Raw genomic sequence first — 22,020 nt, 5'->3', positions numbered from 1 at the left:
TAAACTACTGTTTATACGACAATTTTTTTTATTATAATTAGAATTTTAGGAATATTGATTGATACGAATAGTGATAGGTAGGATAAAGTCACTCTAAACTGACTATTGAGCACCACAATGTGTGTGTGTGTGTGTGTGTGTGTGTGTGTGTGTGTGTGTGTGTGTGTGTTAGGATTTGATAAAAAATGGTATGGGCACAATGAAGAATGAAGCTCTATTCTATTCTATTCTATTCTATTCTATTCCAGTCTGTGTACTTAGGCCTCTCACAAGGTTGTAGACAGCGCCACTCCACGGTGGACAAGAGTTCCTGCATTCTATTTATTATGTTATGACAGGATGCAGCCAATACCATCAAAACCAAAGTCTATGTAAATGTGAAAACGCTTTTATAATGTTTTCCCTGCAGTGAAGTCAAATGTGATGAATCAGCAAAGTAAGGCGAATGAGTATTCAAAGACACTAAAAGCTCTCCCAATTGAGAACAGCTCTAACGGAAAAATATTATAATAGGCTATTGATATAATATTCCTAATGATGAGTTTATAATGACCCTAACCTACTGTATGGCATTTTTAAATCTCTCTCTCTCTCTCTCTCTCTCTCTCTCGCACGCACGCACGCACGCACACACACACACACACACACACACACACACACACACACACACTCTCTTTTCTATGGGAAAGTCCAGGCTCTGGCAGGAAGCTTTATTGTGTCATCATGAGGAAAAGTGTTATATTTTTTCCTGGGCAGAATTGTTTTTTTCTGTGTCCATTGGGAGCCAAAGACTGACACTTTTTCTGAATTGAATAGAACTGACAGTAGCATGCAGTTCTTCTCTTGGATAACTTTCAAACCTACTGTGCTCGATCTTTGCCTGGTCGTAACCAGACTCTTGGGAAGTCTATATCAGTAGGATAGCTGGACTTCTCTCCTTTGATAATGTGAATGATTAGCCTATTATGGAGTCTGTTCCTAGGACTAGAATCAATGCTGCCTTCAAGTGCTCCTTGAAAGCTCATCGTTCCGATGTATGAAGTCGTAAACACGACTTGTTGCGCTCTCTAGAGCTTTTAGACATAAATAATAACAAAATGGACCATGTAACAAAAGTGGCTGTTGTTTTATTTTTTAAACTGAGTGTCATAGAGCTACTTTGTGTTACAATGGTAGAATGAAGAGGAGCAAAATGCGCATCGGGCATGTAATGGATTTTTTTTAAATTAGGGTATATATAATAATGTATTTGATAACATACATCAATTTTACCATTAATTGTTCAAATGCCTTTCATGCTCTCACATTTTGGCAATTCAAATATCATAGAAAATTGTAATTGTAATATTTACGACAGATTTGAAGGCAGCAGTAGAACATGACGTCATCACGTCGTGCTAGGTTTGGTTTGTTTACTGTCTGAGCGTGGAGGGGGGCGCTAATGACACAGATTTCACCCCATTATAAACATATCTCTTGGCTTTCAACACAAGAAAACACTTGCACAATGCCTTGCCGCTGCGATTGCACGCCATGACAATCGTTCACATTGGACCGACTTGAAAAAACACTCGCAACTGCCTTATTTTCGACACGGCCCGCTTCACTGGAACCGAACTTCGGTATCAAAATATGGAGCTACCTTGCCAGCGTAAGAACTAACGATGCTAACGTTAGCCAGCTAGCTAGCAGCCTACCAGCACTTGCTGTTTAGAGTAAGGGGGGTTGAGACATATCGGTGTCTCGAAACTCATATTCTTAGTTGTTTCTTATAACTTCGGGTTTGTCACGGATGACTGTAAGACGCGAAACAAGTCTTTGACCGTTGTAAACATCCTGCTGCCTTTCTAGCTTGTCAGTTAGCTGCTGTTATTGTAAGGTGAGCTAGCCAGCTTGCTAGCCGAGTAATTGTTGTTGAATGGGGTGCAGTTTTCGTTAGTGTCGCTAAACAGGCTCGGATAACGTTAGACACAAGTCGCCAGCTTCGGAAGACGTTGTCAGACATACGATTCAAGAAATGGTTTTAAGGAGTTGCTGGAAATCTCGACACAAGACCAGCTCTGGACATGTTCACTGTTGGACTCGACCCGGGTTTGCAGCCCTGTTGTGGTTATGCCTGACCCACCTTGGATGCGGTACTGGGGCGGTGTGGGAAACCAAAAAGGTGGTCCAGAAAGACGCAGAGTTTGATGTCACCTATAATGAGACGGTTACAAGTGACAACCAGACCATCTACGCTTTCAATCACACTATCTCCAGGAATAAGGTGAGTTCACCTTGTAGTAGCACAGCTATACTCCAAGTAGTACTAGACGTACATTTGGTTTGGATTTATTGTATCAGACTCTATTGAGTATAATGTAAATGACAATCCCTCTCTTTCTCTCTTGCCTCTTTTTCTTTGGGTCTCAGACGGAGGGGGTGCGTGTGTCTGTGGATGTGTTGTCAGAGGGATTGGAGAGTCCTATACTTTTTGTGGTTCGGCAGAAGCAGGCTGTGCTGTCCTTCCAGGTCCCACTCATCCTGAGAGGACTGTAAGTAGCCCCACTACACTCACTACATCAGTGTATGCAGGAGGCCTCTGGAGGGATGATCTAAACTGCTTACAACCAGCCTAAAAGGAACTCATGTAGATTGCTTTGGTCTCTGGTTTCAATTCACTCCCACCCCACCCTCTTCCATCTAATGTATCTTGCCAGTTGCCACCTGCTCAGCTTCCCCTGAGTCCTATAGCAATCCCCTCCCCCCCGAGGCTCCTCTAGAGTTCTGACAGTTGTGGATGGAGAAAATCACTTCAAAAATTGCTTCTAGCTTGCTTCATGAGATGGCCAGCAGAATGCTTGATTGCCCTCTCTACTTAGTAGCAGCCTATTAGCCTAAATCCTCTGAGGTCTCAACCAATACTGTTCTGTAAATTGTAGAGCAGGGTTGAGACAAGCCCTGATATGCACCGTTCTCTCTTTGTATAGAAGAGAGTGTCATGTCAAACTCTATTGTGAATTCAGGCAGTGAAATGTTGCCTTATCTACAAACTGTATGCATGCTTATCTATAAATTGAGCATATATATGTGCCACCAAGCACAACTTCTTTCAATAAAATGTTGCTTGGTGGATCATATGTATGCGGAATTTACCACACCCTAACAATCTGTCTTAGGTCATGTTCTGTGTGGTGCATATCTTTACAAACAAGCAACTTTAAACTGCTGGAATTCGCAGTGGAGTTTGATGTGGCGTTCTCTCCCAAAATGAGAAAGAGAATGACACGTTGGTGCTAGGTTAAGATTAGCTGTGACCCTACAGTGTGCTATCACATTAAGGCATGTCAGAATGCCAAAACAAGGCAGAACAATCATAGGTGGACTGTAACTGCCAGTATCCAGAACACTGAATAGGCCTAAGCCTGTTCAAGACGGTTTTTAGACTAGACCTTTATGTGTGTCCTTGTAACTAGCAGCACATATTCACATTGTCAATAAAGTAATGATCCAGAGCTTCTCCATGGGAGTGTCTGGCTGTTTGTGCTGTTCTTCCTTAGACATTACACAGTTATGGCTTCAGGTCATGAGATGATTTACACAGATAATATACACAGAGGTGCAGAGAGTCCTATGTATACTTAAAAGCCTTGTAAAAGAAGGGAATATGTGAATGTTAGTTGTGGTGTTTCCTGTAGAATCTTTTTTAGATGTGGGGGATGGAGGTTTGGTTGTGAGACCCAGGTTCACTCCTGGGCTTATTCCAGGAGGTATAGCAGTTTAAGTATTTGGAGATTTATACTGTGATATATGGACAGTCGTTCTGTAATTGCAATTGTTATTTCTTTTTAGGACAGGGTGAGCAATAAGGCCAGGTGATTAATTTTCATTTATTTACATTACGTTAAATGTGGGAGGCCACTGCAGCTAAATGAATTTAAAGGAAACACTGGCTAGTTGACATTTTACAGTTTACTGTATTGTTCATAGCCTGTTGTCTGTATTGGCCCTCAAGACTGACACAACCTCCACAGTCTGTAATATGCTCTGGGTTGTACTTCAGTGGGTGTGGGACAGATATCCAGTGTAACCTGGTTTCATAGGGTGGAATTTCATAACGGGTTGGAAGTTCAGCTGTTTATCAGTCATTGGCCAACAGCCCATCTGTGATGTGATCTGTGTCTCCCACACTCTATATGGTTGTGCAACGCCAGAAAAGCTGAGCCAGAGCCTTGCTTGTGCGGTCAGATGGCCAGGCATGCATCAGCAAGTCACTAGTGGACCTTGGACTTTCACTTGCAGTTCCCTAGATCCGAGGAGTCCAGCTTACTGTAAATGAGCTACCTCAGAGTCATCAGAGAATGGTTACTTCTGTTTCACCTAGTCGCCACTTGTCACATGCCTTGCATAAAAGACTACATTTACTGAGCCATGTACAGTTAGCAACATTGTCAAGAGCAGGAGGTTTTTATTGACTTTGCACAGAGCTTATTGAAGACGTAGCCTACTTCCTGGTTAAAGTTTAAGCTACTGTTACAATATTGTGTTGTGTTGAATCATGAATGAAATCCCCTCACCTAAAACAAGTTCTTCTTTTTCACTATGATTTCTTTCTTCACATAGTCAATCTGGATGATCCATTACTTTAAAAGTGGCTCCCTAGTCTGTTGGATGGAAAAGAGCCGTGATAAATTCATGTTGCCCCTCCAGCCACCTGAGTTGCAGTCTAACTCATTAATATGGCAATGTAGGCAACTAGGCATGATAGCACACTATATTATGAAACTCAAGCAACTTTAATGGGAACTCTAGCTTTGTCTTTCGTTTTTTTTCTCTCTGTCTTTCAATCACTATTCCTCTTGTCTCTCGCTCTCTTCATCTCTCTCTCTCTCTCTCTCTGTCTCTCTCTCTCTCTCTCTCTCTCAGGTACCAGAGGAAGTACCCATACGCCCACGTGGGCCGGACATTGTGCCAGCCTCCGACCCGGGCCGCCTCCGAGACCCAGTACTTCTTTGTGGACGTGTCCACCCTATCTAGCCTGGGCACACACTATCAGCTCAGGGTCAGCCGCGTTGACCACTTTACCCTGCAGTGAGTGATGTTTGACACACACACACACACACGCACACACTGTCATTAATACAGTTGCTATCAGGGTATCTTTTGTGGTAATTGATAGTGACGGCCTGGTGTGTCTGATTTTTTTATTTTCACTTTGATTACAGCACAGACAAGAAATTCAGCTTCACTGCCTCGCCATCCCAGCCACAGGTAAAACGGCTTTATCACATAGCTTTGTGTGTGTGTTTGTGTTTGCCTGTGTGGTAAAGGAGATAGGCACCAAGAAATTCCTTACAACAAAAAATAAAGGTCATGACCAAGAGTGATATTAAGATTAGAAATGAGTAGATGGAGAAAGAGAGAGAGGGGCAGAAATGATGAGAAACGAGAGCTAAGTTTGTGAGAGCATGTCATGAAGAGGAAGAGCACAATGGGGGGAATTTCTGTTTTGACAACACTATTCAATATGCATTGACATCCATGCTTTTTGTCTCATGACACATGTTCTGCTTTTGAAAGGAAGAAGGAGCTTCTGTTTTGTACCGGTTGCATCAGGAGAAACCTTTCAGTCACACCTAGTTTACCATCTAGTCAGTCATGGATGTGACACAAGGCTTCGATTTGTTTCTATTGGCGATGGTCTCATTTGCCTTCTTTTGTTCCATTATCTCCTATTTTTTTGTTGTAGTTGCAATAATTACATCCACCTATACTAGATAATGAAGAAAGACAGCAGAAAGGTTTGAGCTGATTTGAACACATGCAATCATGGTATATTGCATCCCAGGCAAACAGTTGACTCAACACTGCCGTTAATTTCAACAACCGCAGTGTGTTTTCTAATGCCATGCTCTTATTCCTCCCTTCCTGACTCCTCCTCTCCTCTCCTCTCCTCTTCCTGCTCCTGCTCTTCCTCGCAGTACTTCAAGTATGTCTTTCCAGACGGGGTGGACACGGTGATCGTCAAAGTCAACTCAGAGATGACTTTCCCCTGCTCCGTCATGTCCATCCAGGACATCCTGGTATGACCGCTACAGAAATTTACCCCTGATGACCCCCCCCTCCCTTCAGTAAGACTGCTGCTGTCCTCTAGTGGCCCCTGGCTGGGCGGTCACCATGCAGTCTCATTCTTTGCTCACGCGGGGGCAGTGTTGGGTCCCCGTGTGACAATGATGATATACTGTACAGTATAATATCAATGAGGTTCTGAAGAGTCCACCGTGATAGTCTTTCTTTCTTTCTTTCTTTCTTTCTTTCTTTCTTTCTTTCACTCCCACGTGCTTTCTTATGCTCAATTACTCTTTCTTTTGTTCTGCCAATCTTGCTTTTGCTCTTTCTTTTGTTGTCGCTCATTTTACTGCTTGCTTGCTTTCTTTCTGCCTTCATCTCAACCTTTCACTCTTTCTTTTGCTCTTTTGTATTTTCTCTTTCTCTCATTCTGTCTCTTGTTCTTTCTGCCTTCAATCTTTGCTCCCTCTCTCTCTCTCGTTCTCGTTCTCTCTCTCTCTCTCACACACTCTCTCTCTCTCTCTCGCTCTCTCACTCTCTCACTCTCTCTTCCTCTTTTCAGTGCCCTGTGTATGATCTTGACAACAATGTGGCCTTCATTGGGATGTACCAGACCATGACCAAAAAAGGTGCCATCACTGTGCAGGTAGCGTCGCACACACAATCACTCACACAGTGCTGGGTTACGGTACAAATATTACAATTTGTGACAAAACTTCCAGCATTCAAAGCACAGACAGCTCTACCACACAAGCCGACTGGTTCTGGCTGAAACAGTCATATCTTGCTGATGTTTGAGCTCATTCTTTGGACAGGCCATCAGTTGAGTCCTCTCGTCTCTCTCCCTCTCCCTGACGTCCAGAGAAAGGACTTTCCCAGCAACAGTTTCTACGTGGTGGTAGTGGTGAAAACAGAGGACGAGGCGTGCGGAGGTCCGTTGCGCTTCTACCCCCTCCGTCCTGATGAGCTGATTGATGCCGGCAACCGCAGCAAGGCCATTGACGTGGTGGTCTCCCCCGCCATCAACTGTGAGTCACATCTGTACAAACATGAACAGTTCAGACTGTGAAGATTGTCTTCTGTCTGATAAATGGTTTTATCACCGTCTTCTACTCGTTTTATTTCTGCTTAAGTGTAACCTACAGAGCAACATTTCGATTCAAACCCCAGGGTTCGCAAGCTTGTGGAAAACTTTGAAAAGTCATGGAATTTGAAAGTTTTGTTCTCCAGGACTGGAAAACCTACAGAAATAAATTATACATATCCAAAAGCTTTTGAAATGTCATTGATTATTTTTTTAAGTCAAGCTTGGCTGTTGGTAGGCCTAGTGCTGTTGAAAAAATAACAAATACTTATTACAAGTATTGTCAATGTGCCCTTAAAACAAAACTAGTAAAAGCAGTGAGCAGTGCATTCTCATTCCAGATGTGTGGATGGGTAAGAATCAAACATACTAGCTATACATATTACATACTTTATTACCTATTACATACTTGGGTCATGTTGTTGAGGAAGACAAGGAGGGAGGAATTACAACATTGAAACTCCTCTGTTCAGAGAGTCAAAATGATTATGAACATTGAAGAAAACTTAATTTCTGTATGTAGGGTACATGCTGCATACCACACATCTCTCTCCATGTCCCAGGTGTAAGCTGTAGCGTTGCTGTATTGTTGCATTATGCAGTACCAACACTTGAATATGCTCAAATATCTCTGTCTCCACGCTCCACAGCGGAGGTGTACGTGATGGGCATGCTGTTCTGTCTGGGCATCTTCCTCTCCTTCTACCTGCTCACCTTCTTGGTGGCCTGTCTGGAAAACAAACGGTAAGATTTAGTGTTTTCTCTGAAACCAAACACTCAGTCTGTCAGTACACCCACCTCCATTTCACATGCCTTGCTCACTGCTGTCTGGAGAGCAAGATATTTGTCCCTGTGAGTCAAGTTGCTCATTAGTAGTGATACACACAACGTCCCCTGTGTCCCTGCTATATACAATCCACAGTACAACACAGATATACAGCTTGGGGTTTAGAACCAGATGAGGTTTTCTCTCACACCAATTGAGATAACTCAGTAAAGGATTTAATATCCTTTATAGAGTTAGCTTGCGAGGCCAGTGCAGAAAACATAATGAACACTGTCTAAACCAACATTTACAAGTTACAACATTCAGAGTTATGTTAGTCCCAGTCCAGCCCAGAGGTTTGGGTCTGTGACTGCTGAATGTAGATTCATGTAACAGCACTACAAGAGCAAGATTAGACTGAATACAAAACATGTTCATTTGCATCCTGAGTCTTTCCCTGTCTTTCTCTGCAGAATGAACAAGAGGAGAGAGGTGCTTCTGAATCCTGCTGACATGTCGCCCGCAGAGACAGGTATCCCGGCAACTAGCTATAATGGACTGGCCCACTAGGGGTTCGTTAGAGGGTGTATGGAGCATACCATGTTTTTTCTTTGAACCTGTACTGTATAGATGACGTAATATGTATGATGTTAAAACAAACCACCCTTAACATTAGTTTCTATTATAACAAAATAATCATTGAATAAGCTTTTTATGTACAAATTAGAAATTCTGTCTGTATTGAATGTGTCTTTCACCCTCTCTCCCTCATGCGAATGTGTGGTACAGCCTCTCTGCTTGGTAAGAATGGGGATGGTATAATGACACAGTTACAGCTATCATGCCCTTTCTCACACTATGTGTTCGTCTGCAGGAGCTCTGCACTCATTAGTCCACATAATTCACTTGCCATAGACACAGAATTCGTAGAATGGAAGATTAAACACACTTTAATCTTAATTCTATGGCTACAATCCTAATTCTTGCTAACATTGCATAGTAACATAAGCATGGTACTTCTTTAGGACTGTTTTGGATTTGGGTAATAGCGTGTTTGTTATACAGTTGTTTACATGCCTTGCATAATGGAACTACTGATACACACGACCCATCCAGGTGCTTGTGGGCTGGCGTTGCTACCACTCTATCTTTCTTCCTGTTAACATCACAAAGTTATCAGTTCTTCCCATTTTACAGTCTGTCGACAGTGGACACGGGTGAATATGTTAAAGTCGACATAGCTAACCCCATGACAGGCAAACAAAAACACAAAAGTAGATGTTTAGATTTGGTTCAGGAGCAATGTAAAAATACATAGTTTGGATTGGAACCTACCATCTGAAGACAAGTGTCTGTATCTGTGGCCATTCACTTCAGTCTATGCTGACGTGATCTTGATTATAAACTGAAGGACACGGATAGTCTTTCAACAATTTCCTCTCACTGCAGCACTCACAACCCTTCACAGCAAATAACTCACTGCACCATTTCTTAGCCCTCACAGCTTCACCCATTCAGCAAAGCTACCATGTCACCCAACTCCCATTTATTTGTAATCAAAATTCCTTCCATTAAAATATTCCTGATTTTCCCCTACAGACATTATTTCCTTCTTTTTGTGTGCATTCTGATCGCATCCCGGCATGTGTCGATGCTCTCCCTTACCTCTCTGAGCTCACGTACTAACAGTCTGCAATCTGCAATAGTGTTGTAGTTAAGATACTAACTGGTGTTGCTAGTACTTGTGCTTGTTTGTGCATGTACATTTTGTTATGGGATACCGGATTGGGATTTTTACCTGTGTGTATGTGTGCGTCCACAGGAAAGACTCCAGCCTCACCATACGAATACGGCTCCATTGGTGAGTTTTGGCTACTGAAGTCACTTTCTCTGACATGGAAGGAAGTTTAGTTTAGTTTAGGTTAGGCTTTGTTTTGCATAGAGAGATCGAATCACATCCGTCTCACCACCTTCCTCCTCTCCAGCTGACAATGGCAGCACACTGAGTTCAGAGGCCGTCACTGACAGCGCCACGTCAACTGACAACAACTATGGATACATGGGTATGGACACACACACACGCACACACACAGTGTTACTGGCCCACCACTGTCACTCCGCAGTATTCCTCCACAGCCTCTCACCACTTGGCCAGCGATTGGCGGCCTACGAGCGGCTCTGGCCCTTCATTGGTTGTCTGTGTGTGTTTTTGTTCATCAGGACAGGAGCCTTTCAAACGTCGACCAATCCTCAGTCACCTTCACCACATAGCCATCCGCATCGGTGACACGCTGCTTGATAAACAGCCAAATCAGTTCACTACACCAATCAGCACCATGTCAATCATGCTTCAATGAGATCTAGATGTTGATGTAATTTCAAAGGGGTTTAAGTTTGAATTGGTTCAAGATTGATTCAAACTATAGAACTGTGAGTGGCCAGTTTCCCTCCTTTCCAGTTGTCTGATGACGTTGAAATGAACGGCAAAACAATATTGATATTGCACAGATCAAAGCACGAACAATGACATTTTTGAAAATCGCAACGGCAAATTCTCTGATTATTCGAAAAGGCGTGATTAGCTCGAACACCTTGGCATCCTTGAAATTTTCCCTTAAAATCCCATCGTCCCTACAATGGTTCAAATCGTCCCTCCAATCAACTTAAATCCTTTTTTTCTCTATTCCACCTTGTCCTTCCCTCCCTCCATCAGAGCGGTCATTGGACAGCGTTGGACGAAGCCGGCAGGAGTCTCTGAGCTCCGTGGAGGAGGATGACTACGACACACTGGCCGACATCGACTCAGACAAAAACATCGTGCGCACCAAGGTACGCCTCGCCTCTCTGTTTCAACACACATTATCATTGCTCACCATCTTATAGACTGTTGTTACAGAAAAAGTTAGCTGTGATTGTAATATGGGTAGATCTTCTGTAAATATTAGATGTCATGATGTGTGAGTGTTACCATTCTGTCTGTTACCCATTTTGCCCTGATGATGACTATCAGTGATGGCCTCCTCTCCTTATTACAGAAATTCCTGTGTGTGTCTGACCTGGCCCGCAAAGACAAGAGGATCCTCAGCAAGAAATACCAAATATACTTCTGGTGAGGACTCTCGGGAGACGGAGAACAACAAATGCCATCGAACAAAGATGCTTAATCTTCCCAATCTTGGTCCAGGCCCCACAGTTGGCCACAGACTCCCAAAAATACTTTGTCCCAGGGATGCCATTTGAGAACAATTTGTTATTGTTGAATGTGATTTTGTGCTGAAGTCACAGCTATACTGTAGGTGGGGACATAAAAGTGGAGACTTTGAAAGCTGTGATCAGAACAGTCAGTTATACATTCTGTGAGAGATTTAAATAATAATGCCGTTATACTAAACCTGTCCAAAGACTCTGAGTCTCTGGACCCCATTTTGGGAGCCACTGATTTAATAAATAAATAAAAATGCTAGTACGTAACAAAGAGCTGTGAAATGAAGAAACAAAGCAATCTTACCAACAAAACTATCAGCTATACTAAGAAGACTGAGATTGCAGTCCATTAAGGACTGCTCATCAGAACAGCAGTAGGAGCAAATATGACCTCATTCTTAATGTGGTATGTAACAATGCCAGTTATTTAGAGTTGCAGTAATGATCTCTGTGTGTGTCATCCTTTCCTCAGGAACATTGCCACCATCGCTGTGTTCTACGCCCTGCCAGTCATCCAACTGGTCATCACCTATCAGACGGTACGCTGATAACAAATAAACTGTAATATCATATAGTGTGTTTAAATTATGTCCATATCTGTTAAGCCAGCAACACACTAACATGTAGGAGATGCATGGTGAAAACTCTCCCTCTCTTGTTCAGGTTGTCAACGTCACAGGAAACCAGGACATCTGCTACTACAACTTCCTGTGTGCCCACCCCCTGGGAGCTCTAAGGTGTGTGGTCATGTGTCTGGTTGTGTGCGTGCGTGTATTGCATGCAGATTATTACAAAAGCAAACAATATGGCCGACCGTTTACACAACCTGTGTGAATGTATGCCATGGCTGACTCCTAACCGCTGTCCCGTACAGTGCGTTCAACAACATCCTCAGTAACCTTGGTTACGTGATGCTGGGACTCCTCTTCCTCCTCATCGTCCTCAAGAGAGACATCGTCCACAACCGAGCCCTGGTCCGCAATGACCTCAACGCACTGGTGAGGCACACACACACACACACACATGAAGACGTACACACAAACACAGTACAGGCACCTACAGACATACAGGCTCACACAGGACACACAGGAGTAGTCACATTGTTCACAGTAAATTATAAACAGGATAGTTCCCGTCCTCTGAGTTCCATTCACAGTCGTAAAATGGCCAGTAAACATACACCTTTGACCTCACAACAGAAATATTAATATTAATTGCCACCCATACCGGTGCTTGCATGTCACTTAGCAACTGTTCAAGAGCTTTATTGTTAGGTGGACTAATAATATTGAACAATTGCATTCTTTATACGTTACCGCTGTTGTATAAAAGTAACAAGCCACAAGAGGCTGTGATTTACAATCATTTTTGAACAGCCTTGAACAGGGTTTTAGACACTCCACTTTGTGTTGTGCCTCTTAGCTCTTCTAAAATCCTTGTAAACCACGGCCTCTTGTGGCTCATTGCTTAAATAAATAAGAGGGAGGGAGTGAAGGGAGGATACAGGCACATAACAAGACATGCAAGCTCACACAAACACCTAAGGGACACTTGAGTAATATTGTTCACAATAAAATAAATAAGAAACAGGGAGGGAGCAGTAAATGGAATTTACTGAACATGGAGTGCTAACATCCTCTGGTACATGTAATGTAATGGACCCTACTTACCACAGATTGAGTAGGGGCCTATAGAGTAACGTTCATTATGTTATTTCTTCATCCATCAATTATCAGTTCATTCTCACAATCTGACCCTCCCTCTTTGTCTCTCTCCCCCTCTCCCCTCTCAGGAGTGCGGTATCCCTAAGCACTTTGGTCTGTTCTACGCCATGGGAACAGCTCTGATGATGGAGGGCCTGCTCAGCGCCTGCTACCACGTCTGTCCCAACTACACCAACTTCCAGTTCGGTAAGACTGCTTGTTTTCTGGTCAGGACTCCATGTATCCTCTGTTGCCTCCTTCTACATGTAGCAGAAGTTCCAGCTAGACTATCTGATGTCAAATTTGTCTGTCATACAGCTCTCTGGTATTTCAGTGAGATCATCTACAAGAGCGTTGATTAAAGTTCCATCACCAGAGTTTCTGGAATACCATTGAATTTTGAGAGGTGTATTCCAGACAGGGCAAGTCAGGGAATTTGATACAATCTCTGGGGAAGTCGGGGAATATCAGGAAATTTTACAAATGGGTCAGATAGCAGAATTAATTTTCTAACTTGTTTGATGCATTTGTTGCGTCAGGTGGTGGTTTCTCTCTGCAGCAGCCCAACTGTAGTGCAAACCAGACTGTTTACCCCTTTGGAACTTTTCTTAAAAAACATCAACAAACAAGGAAGGAATGACATTTTTAGGTCATGGAAGTGTTCAGAGTCATGAAATCAGAGCCAGGGCCATGGCACAATCTGCAGTGGTTTCCATTGTATTCTACTCCTTTATTGTTTTGTTAGATGATAGCAGAGGTGTGTATATGAATGTTTCTCTCTCTCTCCGTCCAGACACGTCCTTCATGTACATGATAGCAGGGCTGTGTATGCTGAAGCTGTATCAGAAGAGACACCCGGACATCAACGCCAGCGCTTACACTGCCTACGCCTGCCTGGCTGCCGTCATCTTCTTCTCTGTGCTGGGAGTGGTAAGCACACGCTCTGACACACACACACACACACACACGGCCGCACTCCGTGTGAAAAGGTAGAAGAACATTTTTTGCTAATGTTTGTGGTGATCATTTACAGGTATTTGGGAGAGGCAACACAGTGTTTTGGATCGTGTTCTCAGTGATCCACATCCTGGCCACCCTCCTCCTCAGCACCCAGCTCTACTACATGGGCCGATGGAGGCTTGGTAAGAGCACAAGAGCCAAAACCCCTAACTCTAAGCCCACTAGCCTGGAGTCTTCATGGCTAAGTGTTAATACAGTTAGAGTAGTGTCACTCATGGACGTCTTGTTATGGATTCAATGACGATGGTGTTCTCTTTTTAACCTTGGTACCAGTCAGTCTTGTATCAGTGTTTTGCACATTAGCTTGTCATTCCATCAACTCTTCTCCCTCATGCTCATGTCTGTGTTTATTTGTCTCAGACTCTGGGATCCTGCGCAGGATGGTGTATGTCATCTACACAGACTGCATAAGACAATGCAGTGGACCCATGTACATTGTGAGTACAGACTGGCACAGTATGTATCAGTGTATTTGTATTGAAGCGTTGCCATGATTTCCCCCCATTAACCTGGGTTTGCATGGAATTAATCGAGTCTAGTTAGTTTATTCAGAAACTGAGATCCAGCCCACAGATATCTTGATAGCAGGCAGGAAATGTTGCATATTTCTGCCATATTGTTTGGTATTTGCTGTTGTTCGCATTGATGCTCTTAAAGAACACCTTGAGCTATAGTTTGCTGTTTGTAAGTCGTCTGTCTCCCTCTGTCTGTCAGGACCGCATGGTTTTGCTGGTGATGGGGAACATAGTCAACTGGTCTCTGTAAGTAAACACTGGGTCTTTTTTATTTAAAATGGAGCTGAATATAGCTAATGTGAATTTGTTTGAATTTAGAGTGGCTCTCATCATGCAGGACTAAAGGATGACATAATCTTTCTCTCTCTTCCCTCCATCCTATTCCCTCGCTGCAGAGCTGCCTATGGGCTCATAGAGAAACCAAATGACTTTGCCTCCTACCTGTTGGCCATCGCCATCTGCAACCTGCTCCTCTACTTTGCCTTCTACATCATTATGAAGGTGTGTGTGTGTGTGTGTGTTTATTTGTCTTTGTTGGGGAAACTGGGGTTGGGGATAATTCTAGCTTATTTTATCAGATTTTTTTTTCTTAATTATGGCACTATGTAATTTAAACATTAGTTAATGAAATATTATTAGGGCAGTCTGAAGGTTGAAACACTTGGTAGATTAAAGGCTAATTTATTCTGTGTGTGTGTAGCTGCGGAGCGGTGAGCGAATCCAGTGTCTGCCGGTGGTGTGTATTCTCTTCACGGCCGTGGTGTGGGGCTTCGCGCTGTTTTTCTTCTTCCAGGGCCTCAGCACCTGGCAGGTCAGTAGCACACACACACACACACACACACACACACACACACATAAACATGCACACACACACAAACAGGTGGAATGTAAGGACTTTGAGCATTAGCCCTCCAGGTCTAGTTGCCTTCATTCTGGCTTGTAAGAATAATTTTGCCCTAGCCCAGCCTGAAAAGTACAGTAACATTTCCATCCTCATCATATTCACATACTATCATACTGTACTCATATAATGTAACACTTCATACATACATCTTATGGCATCAATTAACTGTACGAACATTACATACACATTATCTAGAGTCACTCTAGATAACACCGCACCAAAACCTCACATGTACCCTGTATAGTACAACAGCACTGGCGTGTGTGTGTGTGTGTGTGTGTGTGTGTGTGTGTGTGTGTGTGTGTGTGCGTGTGTCCGGCCTCCCCTGTCACAGAAAACTCCAGCGGAGTCTCGAGAACACAACAGGGACTGTATCCTGCTCTCGTTCTTTGACGACCACGACATTTGGCACTTCCTCTCCTCCATCGCCATGTTTGGGTCCTTCCTGGTACGCACATGTCTGTGTGTGTGTATGTGTGTGTTTTAGTGCATGCATACAGCATGCACAGTACAATTCCTCCTAAGGATGGAGGATTTGAGAGAAGTCTTCTGGGTGTTAAGAATGTCATCCATGTAGTTGTAGGATACAGCTAACTGTAGCTACACTACTAGTATCTTTACGCATGTTGGCATCAATTTAAAAGCAGTGATGTAGTGGGTAAATATGGGGTGGCTAAAGTATGACCTACAGTCAGTGATCATAAGACAACCACCAGTAGAAACAAAAATCAGTTATATTTTCAGAAAAGCATTAATTCATGCTTTTTGTTCCTGTAAAACACCCTGTCTCCATATAGCCTAACTTACATCAGATTCATACCACTTGCTATGATCTATACTATACATTTAGGTCATAAAAATGCAACAGAAAAAAGTGGGTAAATTGAGTTTGAGTGGGTTTAACTCCCACTACATTCCTGGTTAAAATCCTATTGACAGCAGATATAATTGAAAATCGACTGCAGTCACAACAATGCAAAGTTGATGTTTAGTTTTGGCTCATTGACTTAAAATCTTAAAAATATTTAATATAAAATCTACAAGCTCACCCCTGCTGTTTCCTCTTAGGTCCTCCTCACCATGGACGATGACCTCGACACCGTCCAGAGAGACAAGATCTACGTCTTCTAGATCCGTCAGATCTTCTGTGATGAGCTCAGCTCTTCCTCTCTGCCTTATCGCTCCATCTCTCTCTCTCTCTCTCTCTCTCTGTCTCTCTCTTTCTTGCTTTTTCTTGTTCTTAAAAAAAAACACAGCCAGTAGCCCGTCCTCTGGGCTGCACAGTGGGCTTTGTCTCAGCCTCTCGCAGCCAATCACGAGTCAGGGAAGGGCGGTAGTCCCTCCCTCCCTCCCTCCGTCCCTCCCTCCCTCCCTGCAGCTGTATGGACACTTGACGTGCCAATCAAGAGCTGGGTCGAACTCAAGTGATGCTGAAGTTTTTTGTCCTCTCGCTGCCACCGTCGATATAACTGTTGTAATTGATGTTTACTTATTGCTGACGATAAAGATAACTATGTTCACTTTCGCTAAAACTACGGTTCGAATTAACTTATTTTATACTGTCTGCATTACATTTTACCTACAAGTCAACAATGCATTTTGAAATTACGCTGTTTGTATGCTGTACGTTTATACGCTGTGTGTATGCAAGTGTTTGTACAGGTATGTGTGTGTGTGTGTGTGTCCAAACAAATGTGTGAGAATATTTCTGTTCAGTCTGTCAGTGGCCTTCAATGTTCTAATCATGTTAGTCTGATACTGTACTCTGATTGGTCAGACCCTCCCCTCCTCCTCATTGGAGACTATTGATGATTGTATTCGACTTCTTAACTTCCCCAAAGTCTGACTGAGAAAGTATTTTTTGCACTGTATTGTATGAAGGAAAAAAATGATTCTAATGTCAAAAACAATGCAACGGCGCGGTTACTGAATAAAGGTCTTGTTTTCAGATACTCGGGTCTTTTCAGTGTCTCTAATAGACATTTACTGTCTATCTGTGGAAGTCCTTCACTGTGTGTGCTTTGCACAGTGGAAAGCAACTTGTGACCACTGAAGTTTATCAGGTAGTTTAACTGAATTTAAGACTTCCAATGCTTTAACTGTATTCAAGACTTTTAAGGCATAGTTTATATAATATAATTTAAGCCATTTTAAGTTACCTAAAACATTACCTAAAATGACACTGATCATGTTTTTTCTAGCTTTTTTAGTTTTTCTCCATGTAAATCTGTAGATGAAAACCTCTTGATACTTTATGCAGTCAATTAACATGAGCAAATTTCTTGATGATACTGCGAACTCCTGAAAACCAGCTCATGAGTAATTTTCTAGGCTAATACATGAACAAAATGTGTGTGTGTGTACAAGCCCAAACAAGAGACAGCAGACAACGCAGTAACAGCCTATAACAGATGGCAGGATCACAACACAGGAAATATATGAATATATAAAAAAGTATATTTATTAAAATAATTCATAGAAAAATACAGTACATTTTTGCACAAACATCTATGCACAAATATCTAGTTAAGATAGTAAAATACTGCCTAGTCAACGGCTCACTGTTACAATAGTGGTTATTTTGGTGTATTTCCTTTCCGTCAAGTAGTTCCCATTTAACTCTCCTCATTTACTCTCCTACTCTCCTCCCGTTAAGGCGGACTGATTGGTAGAAAGGTTAAGGTGGAAATGAATTAATTGTCAGATCTGTGGAGAGGAGCAGATGAGGGAACGTGGGAATGAAAACCTAAGGGTGGAAAACACAAGTGGCATGGCTTTCATCTCTCCTATTTCACCTTATTCCAGGCTAAAATGACAAAGAAAATGAAGCAAAGAATTAAAAATCCCACTGGCCCTTTGCTGTCATTATACTCCAGCTGCCACAACTGTGCCAGCCAGTTACCGAACCAACGGAGTCAAAAGTGACCTGCCGTGAAATGAAACTGACCCCCTGTGCAACTGAATTGACTTTAAGATACTTCTCTGTGATTGTCGCAACTAGAAAACCCCTCCCATCTATCATCCAAGGAGGCAAAACCATAAAAGCATCCACACGTCTCACATGGATATGCAAAGAACAAATCCCTCATCACACTGTGCATGGTCAGACTTTCCCTGAAAAACATACGCTGAGAGTTCTGAGAAGGAGCGAATCAAAGAGGGCACAAGACTCCTTCCCCACAATCATTTATGCTCCGAAGCTCTTATACAGTGACGGTGCAGTGCGGCCTGGCCCGTCGTGTCTTCAGTAATGATAGACTTTGATCTGGTTGTTGTCGTCCAGGCCCAGCTGGACCAGTCCGTTCATGGCCGGAGTCCGATAGCGAGTGAACAGAGGTCTAGGCAAGCAGCGTTAAGGACCAGGAACAACACTGTATGAATGCATCAGTCTTAATACAGTGATTAGATATTAGGTGTATTAGGTATATTGGTTTAAACTACAGCAAGTTAGCAGGACATGAGAAAGATATGTCGTTTATAACTCTTTCCAGGAAATAGACTGACCAATCCACTTCAATCAGGAAGCAGAGATGTAGATAAAGATGAGGAGATGGGTTACAGAGAGATTTTTAATCCTGACAGGTGATTCTAATAATATAACAGGTGATTAGAATCAAATGACAGCCACAACCAATGAGCTGTGTACATGGTAAAGCACCATATCGGTAGGAAATGCATGTGACATCATGGGAATACTATGAATTGAGCCAAGGATTGTGTATATTGGGGTGCAACACAATAATAATAACGCTGTGTGTGTGTGTGTATCATAAACTATAAGAAGGATACATGCTGGTGTCTTTCTTGCGCATCTCCAGCCACCTCTTGTTGCCGTCGATCAGCCCCTGCAGCCTCTGGCCGTCCACCTCCACCGACTTCTGCACAGACTGCAGGCTACGGGTATATTCACTGTCACACACACACACACACACACACACACACACACACACATTTTAGCATTGTTATAAGTAGGTTTGAGCCAATAAGGGCACATGTAAAAGCCGTCATAATAGCGACGCTGCCATGAAAGATGTATTGCTGGTTACCTAACAGGAGTGTATGCTGAGTAAGCTGAGCTGGCTCTCATGGTGCTGGAGGCGACTGGGTCCATCGCGGCCCCTGGAGAATATCAACATAACAAATATTACAAACTGTTATTTACGCACTCATAAAACCCCTGATTAGTTTGACAGTACAGGTTATTGGTTACCGGGGAAGAGCTGGGCCCAGCGGCTGTTGGCGAGGTCCTCAGAGGCCCTTGCCGCACCTGAGATGGAGCTGGTGTAGAGAGGGGCGGCTGCCGAGCCTCCGTGGGGCCCCCACGCCCAGGACGGCCCCGAGAGCCCGAGGGGGGGAGGTGCGGCCGAGGCGGCGGGCCCCGAGGTCTGGGTCAGGGGGATGGGGATGGAGGCGGTGGCGAGGGGTGGAGGGATGGAGTGGGGCTGAGACAGAGGCAGAGGGAAGCCGGGGTACGGCGCGGCTCCCTGCCTCTGGGCCAGAGAACCCAGCGCGCTCAGGACGGTGTTGAGCTGACCTGAGATCTGCTGCAGGGACTCCGCTAGCTGCTGGACTTTGGCCGGGACGGTAGGATGGCCTCCTGATGGGGGAGGGAGGGAGGGAGAAACAGAGAGAAAAGAGTGGGAAGGGTGTTGAAGGAGAGAGAGAGGGAGATGAAAAGCAAACACAGAAATAGTTATACTGTAGTGAAATAGATGAGTTAACAGACAACAGATACAACCTCAATATGTAGCCTGCACAAAATACATATATACTATAGTAAGTATATAAAGCAGTACTACTACAGTATTACTTTGCATTGCCAATGGTTATTCAGTCCATATAATACAAAGCATTTATTTATAGGACCTAATGCCAAAACAGATATTCCACAGTTTCCAAAACGTTTTCTCTCATGTACTGGAGTTATGAATGAAATAACAGTACTGTAAGAAATGTGTTTTGCTCCACTGTTAAACCAAAGAGCATGGAGCAGGTGATTCTACTATTGTGAACACTAGTGTTCACCAGTGAACACCAGTGTATTTGTCCATGTGTTTTGGTAAATTCCAGTGAGTCTCACCTGTCCCGTCCTGTGGGTCCACAGTGCTGCTGAGGTCCGACTCGGTCACATCGAAGGTCACCTTCCTGTCCGCTGCCAGCCGAGACAGATCCTCAAACAGCGGCTGAGCACAGAGAGCAACAAGACACAATATACCAGCAGCTAACAGCAATCACTTACCTCTATGTATTATTATTAATTACAACTTGAGGTACACTTGATTTGTCTTTGCAAATACTGGGAATCACAGAATGAATCACATGTTCACAGAATCAAACGCAGAATCACGTTTATCAAATATTCGATATGAATTCAATGGCCCATTCTGTATAAAACTTAGGCTTGAAGTGATATTTGTCTTTGATATAACCTTTTCACTCTTCATCTCCACAGACTCAGGAGCAGTCGACCTCCAACACTATCTGCCCCGGGGATTTCCTGTCAACACCATCACTCCGGCTGCATTACTCAGACACTAGACCCAGAGCAGCCAGTATTGGTGGTAGAAAATGCCCAACCAAAGTGAAATATCACTTTAACCGAGCGTAAGACTACAAATACAGTTTTTTAGACAATCTTTTCTGCTGACCTCCTCGGCTATAGAGCTCTCCAGCTGCTGGAGCTGCTCCTCTTTCCTCCGCAGCAGAGCGCTCCCTCTCTGAACCGTCAGCTGCAACTCCGCCACATTTCTGGCCTCCTAACAGGAGTCAAGGATGGAGGGATGGAAGAAGGGAGGAGGATGGAGAGAGAGAGACAGTCAGCAAAATAAAAATCAGGTTCACGCATATTTTAACCCACACACGCACACACACCAGCTACTGCAGTCTACTTTCTAAAAGGAGAGCGGGAGGCGGAGGGGTGTCACACTTACTCCTACCTGCTGGAGGCTCCTCATCATGTCCTGGGTTAGGCCTGCTTCCTGGCCGGGGTCCTGAGAGGGGCCGGCCTGGGCCGCCCGCAGAGCCGCCTGTCTATCCATCAGCCGGCTGCTCTCCCTCTCCAGGAAGAGCCTGGTCTTCTGGATGTTCGCGCCCTGCGTGGAGACGTACCGCCGCATGCTGGACGCACAGAGGGAGGGGGGCGGGGGGGTGGGGTTAAGGCCGAGGAGAAAGATGGAGGGCGGGGCTAAATGCTGGGAAACTACCCCAACAGATATATCGGTCCTATATTGACCTTGTATTTAAAAATATCGACCAGTCATTGTCACCCACCTTCGATATGATGGAGTTTGTTTGATTCCATATTTATTGTAGAATTGATCAATACTACATTGGTTGTCTATGGGAAACCCTTAGCCTGAATTGATTTGAACGCAATATTTTAAACAGATTAAATAGTAGTGGTAGTAGCATCAGAGTTTCAGTGGAGAGTTTTAGTGTCCCATGATGGTCCAAATGCTATTTCAGAGGTTCTTCCACATTGAAACATTGAATACTTGGAATTTTGGCACTAAATTCAATCAAATCTCAAACTACTGAATATTGGCACAAAGTATCAGCTATCAGCAGCTTCAGCCCATAAGTGTCTGCATCAGTGTCAGCTTTTAAAAACCCATTTCAGTCAATCCCTAGTAAGAATGGATAACTTTGTATTGCTAACAGGCATAAAGACAGATTGGTAGCAACATCTGTACCTTGTAAGTACCGGATATCCCACATTGTGTATCTAAAACAACAGTTCTGTCCTTTCTCTCTCTCTCTCACACACACACACTCAC

The 22,020-nt window shown here is 43.6% G+C and overlaps 2 protein-coding genes across 4 annotated transcripts in view; one reads left to right on the top strand and one right to left on the bottom strand.

Moving 5' to 3' along the window:
• The first annotated feature begins 1,493 nt into the window (after positions 1 to 1,493).
• sidt2 (SID1 transmembrane family, member 2) lies at positions 1,494 to 17,194 on the top strand. Of its 2 annotated transcripts, XM_071897230.2 has the most exons (26): positions 1,494 to 2,266; positions 2,413 to 2,534; positions 4,906 to 5,070; positions 5,205 to 5,250; positions 5,961 to 6,062; positions 6,611 to 6,694; positions 6,911 to 7,076; positions 7,783 to 7,876; positions 8,372 to 8,430; positions 8,688 to 8,699; positions 9,721 to 9,759; positions 9,884 to 9,961; positions 10,612 to 10,727; positions 10,934 to 11,007; positions 11,575 to 11,641; positions 11,766 to 11,839; positions 11,977 to 12,100; positions 12,895 to 13,012; positions 13,599 to 13,735; positions 13,839 to 13,947; positions 14,186 to 14,262; positions 14,540 to 14,586; positions 14,736 to 14,841; positions 15,041 to 15,151; positions 15,579 to 15,692; positions 16,313 to 17,194. In XM_071897230.2, exons 1-26 carry the CDS (start codon positions 2,018 to 2,020, stop codon positions 16,373 to 16,375), a joined length of 2,553 nt encoding a protein of 850 aa, XP_071753331.1. In that variant the 5' UTR covers positions 1,494 to 2,017; the 3' UTR covers positions 16,376 to 17,194. The 2 variants fall into 2 exon arrangements, with proteins under 2 accessions (XP_071753331.1, XP_071753333.1); XM_071897232.2 differs by lacking the exon at positions 8,688 to 8,699.
• Positions 17,195 to 17,711: 517 nt separating this feature from the next.
• cep164 (centrosomal protein 164) overlaps positions 17,712 to 22,020 on the bottom strand; it is a 22,620-nt gene continuing 18,311 nt past the window's right edge. The window contains exons 21-27 of one of the 2 annotated variants that reach the window (XM_078284361.1): positions 21,175 to 21,361; positions 20,893 to 21,000; positions 20,325 to 20,427; positions 19,455 to 19,841; positions 19,291 to 19,363; positions 19,034 to 19,153; positions 17,712 to 18,582 (exon numbers count right to left, since the gene is read on the bottom strand). In XM_078284361.1, coding sequence (XP_078140487.1) covers positions 18,489 to 18,582; positions 19,034 to 19,153; positions 19,291 to 19,363; positions 19,455 to 19,841; positions 20,325 to 20,427; positions 20,893 to 21,000; positions 21,175 to 21,361 — 1,072 coding nt within the window. In that variant the 3' untranslated portion in view covers positions 17,712 to 18,488. The remainder of the gene's footprint in view (positions 18,583 to 19,033; positions 19,154 to 19,290; positions 19,364 to 19,454; positions 19,842 to 20,324; positions 20,428 to 20,892; positions 21,001 to 21,174; positions 21,362 to 22,020) is intronic. The other variant, XM_071897295.2, reaches the window with a different exon arrangement.

The sequence above is a fragment of the Centroberyx gerrardi genome, chromosome 6 (assembly GCF_048128805.1).
Source record: "Centroberyx gerrardi isolate f3 chromosome 6, fCenGer3.hap1.cur.20231027, whole genome shotgun sequence".
In the NCBI taxonomy this organism is placed as follows: Eukaryota; Metazoa; Chordata; class Actinopteri; order Beryciformes; family Berycidae; genus Centroberyx; species Centroberyx gerrardi.
The sequence above is the reverse complement of the archived record's forward strand: the minus strand, read 5'-3'. Positions and strand labels throughout refer to the sequence as shown.

What these genes read in the sequence shown, in the direction of transcription:
- sidt2 (XM_071897230.2), top strand. Translation starts at nt 2,018, where the DNA reads ATGGTTTTAAGGAGTTGCTGGAAATCTCGACACAAGACCAGCTCTGGA. An exon ending in CACCCCCTGGGAGCTCTAAG is followed by an intron (nt 11,840 to 11,976) that starts GTGTGTGGTCAT and finishes TGTCCCGTACAG; the next exon opens with TGCGTTCAACAACATCCTCA. An exon ending in CCATGTTTGGGTCCTTCCTG is followed by an intron (nt 15,693 to 16,312) that starts GTACGCACATGT and finishes GTTTCCTCTTAG; the next exon opens with GTCCTCCTCACCATGGACGA.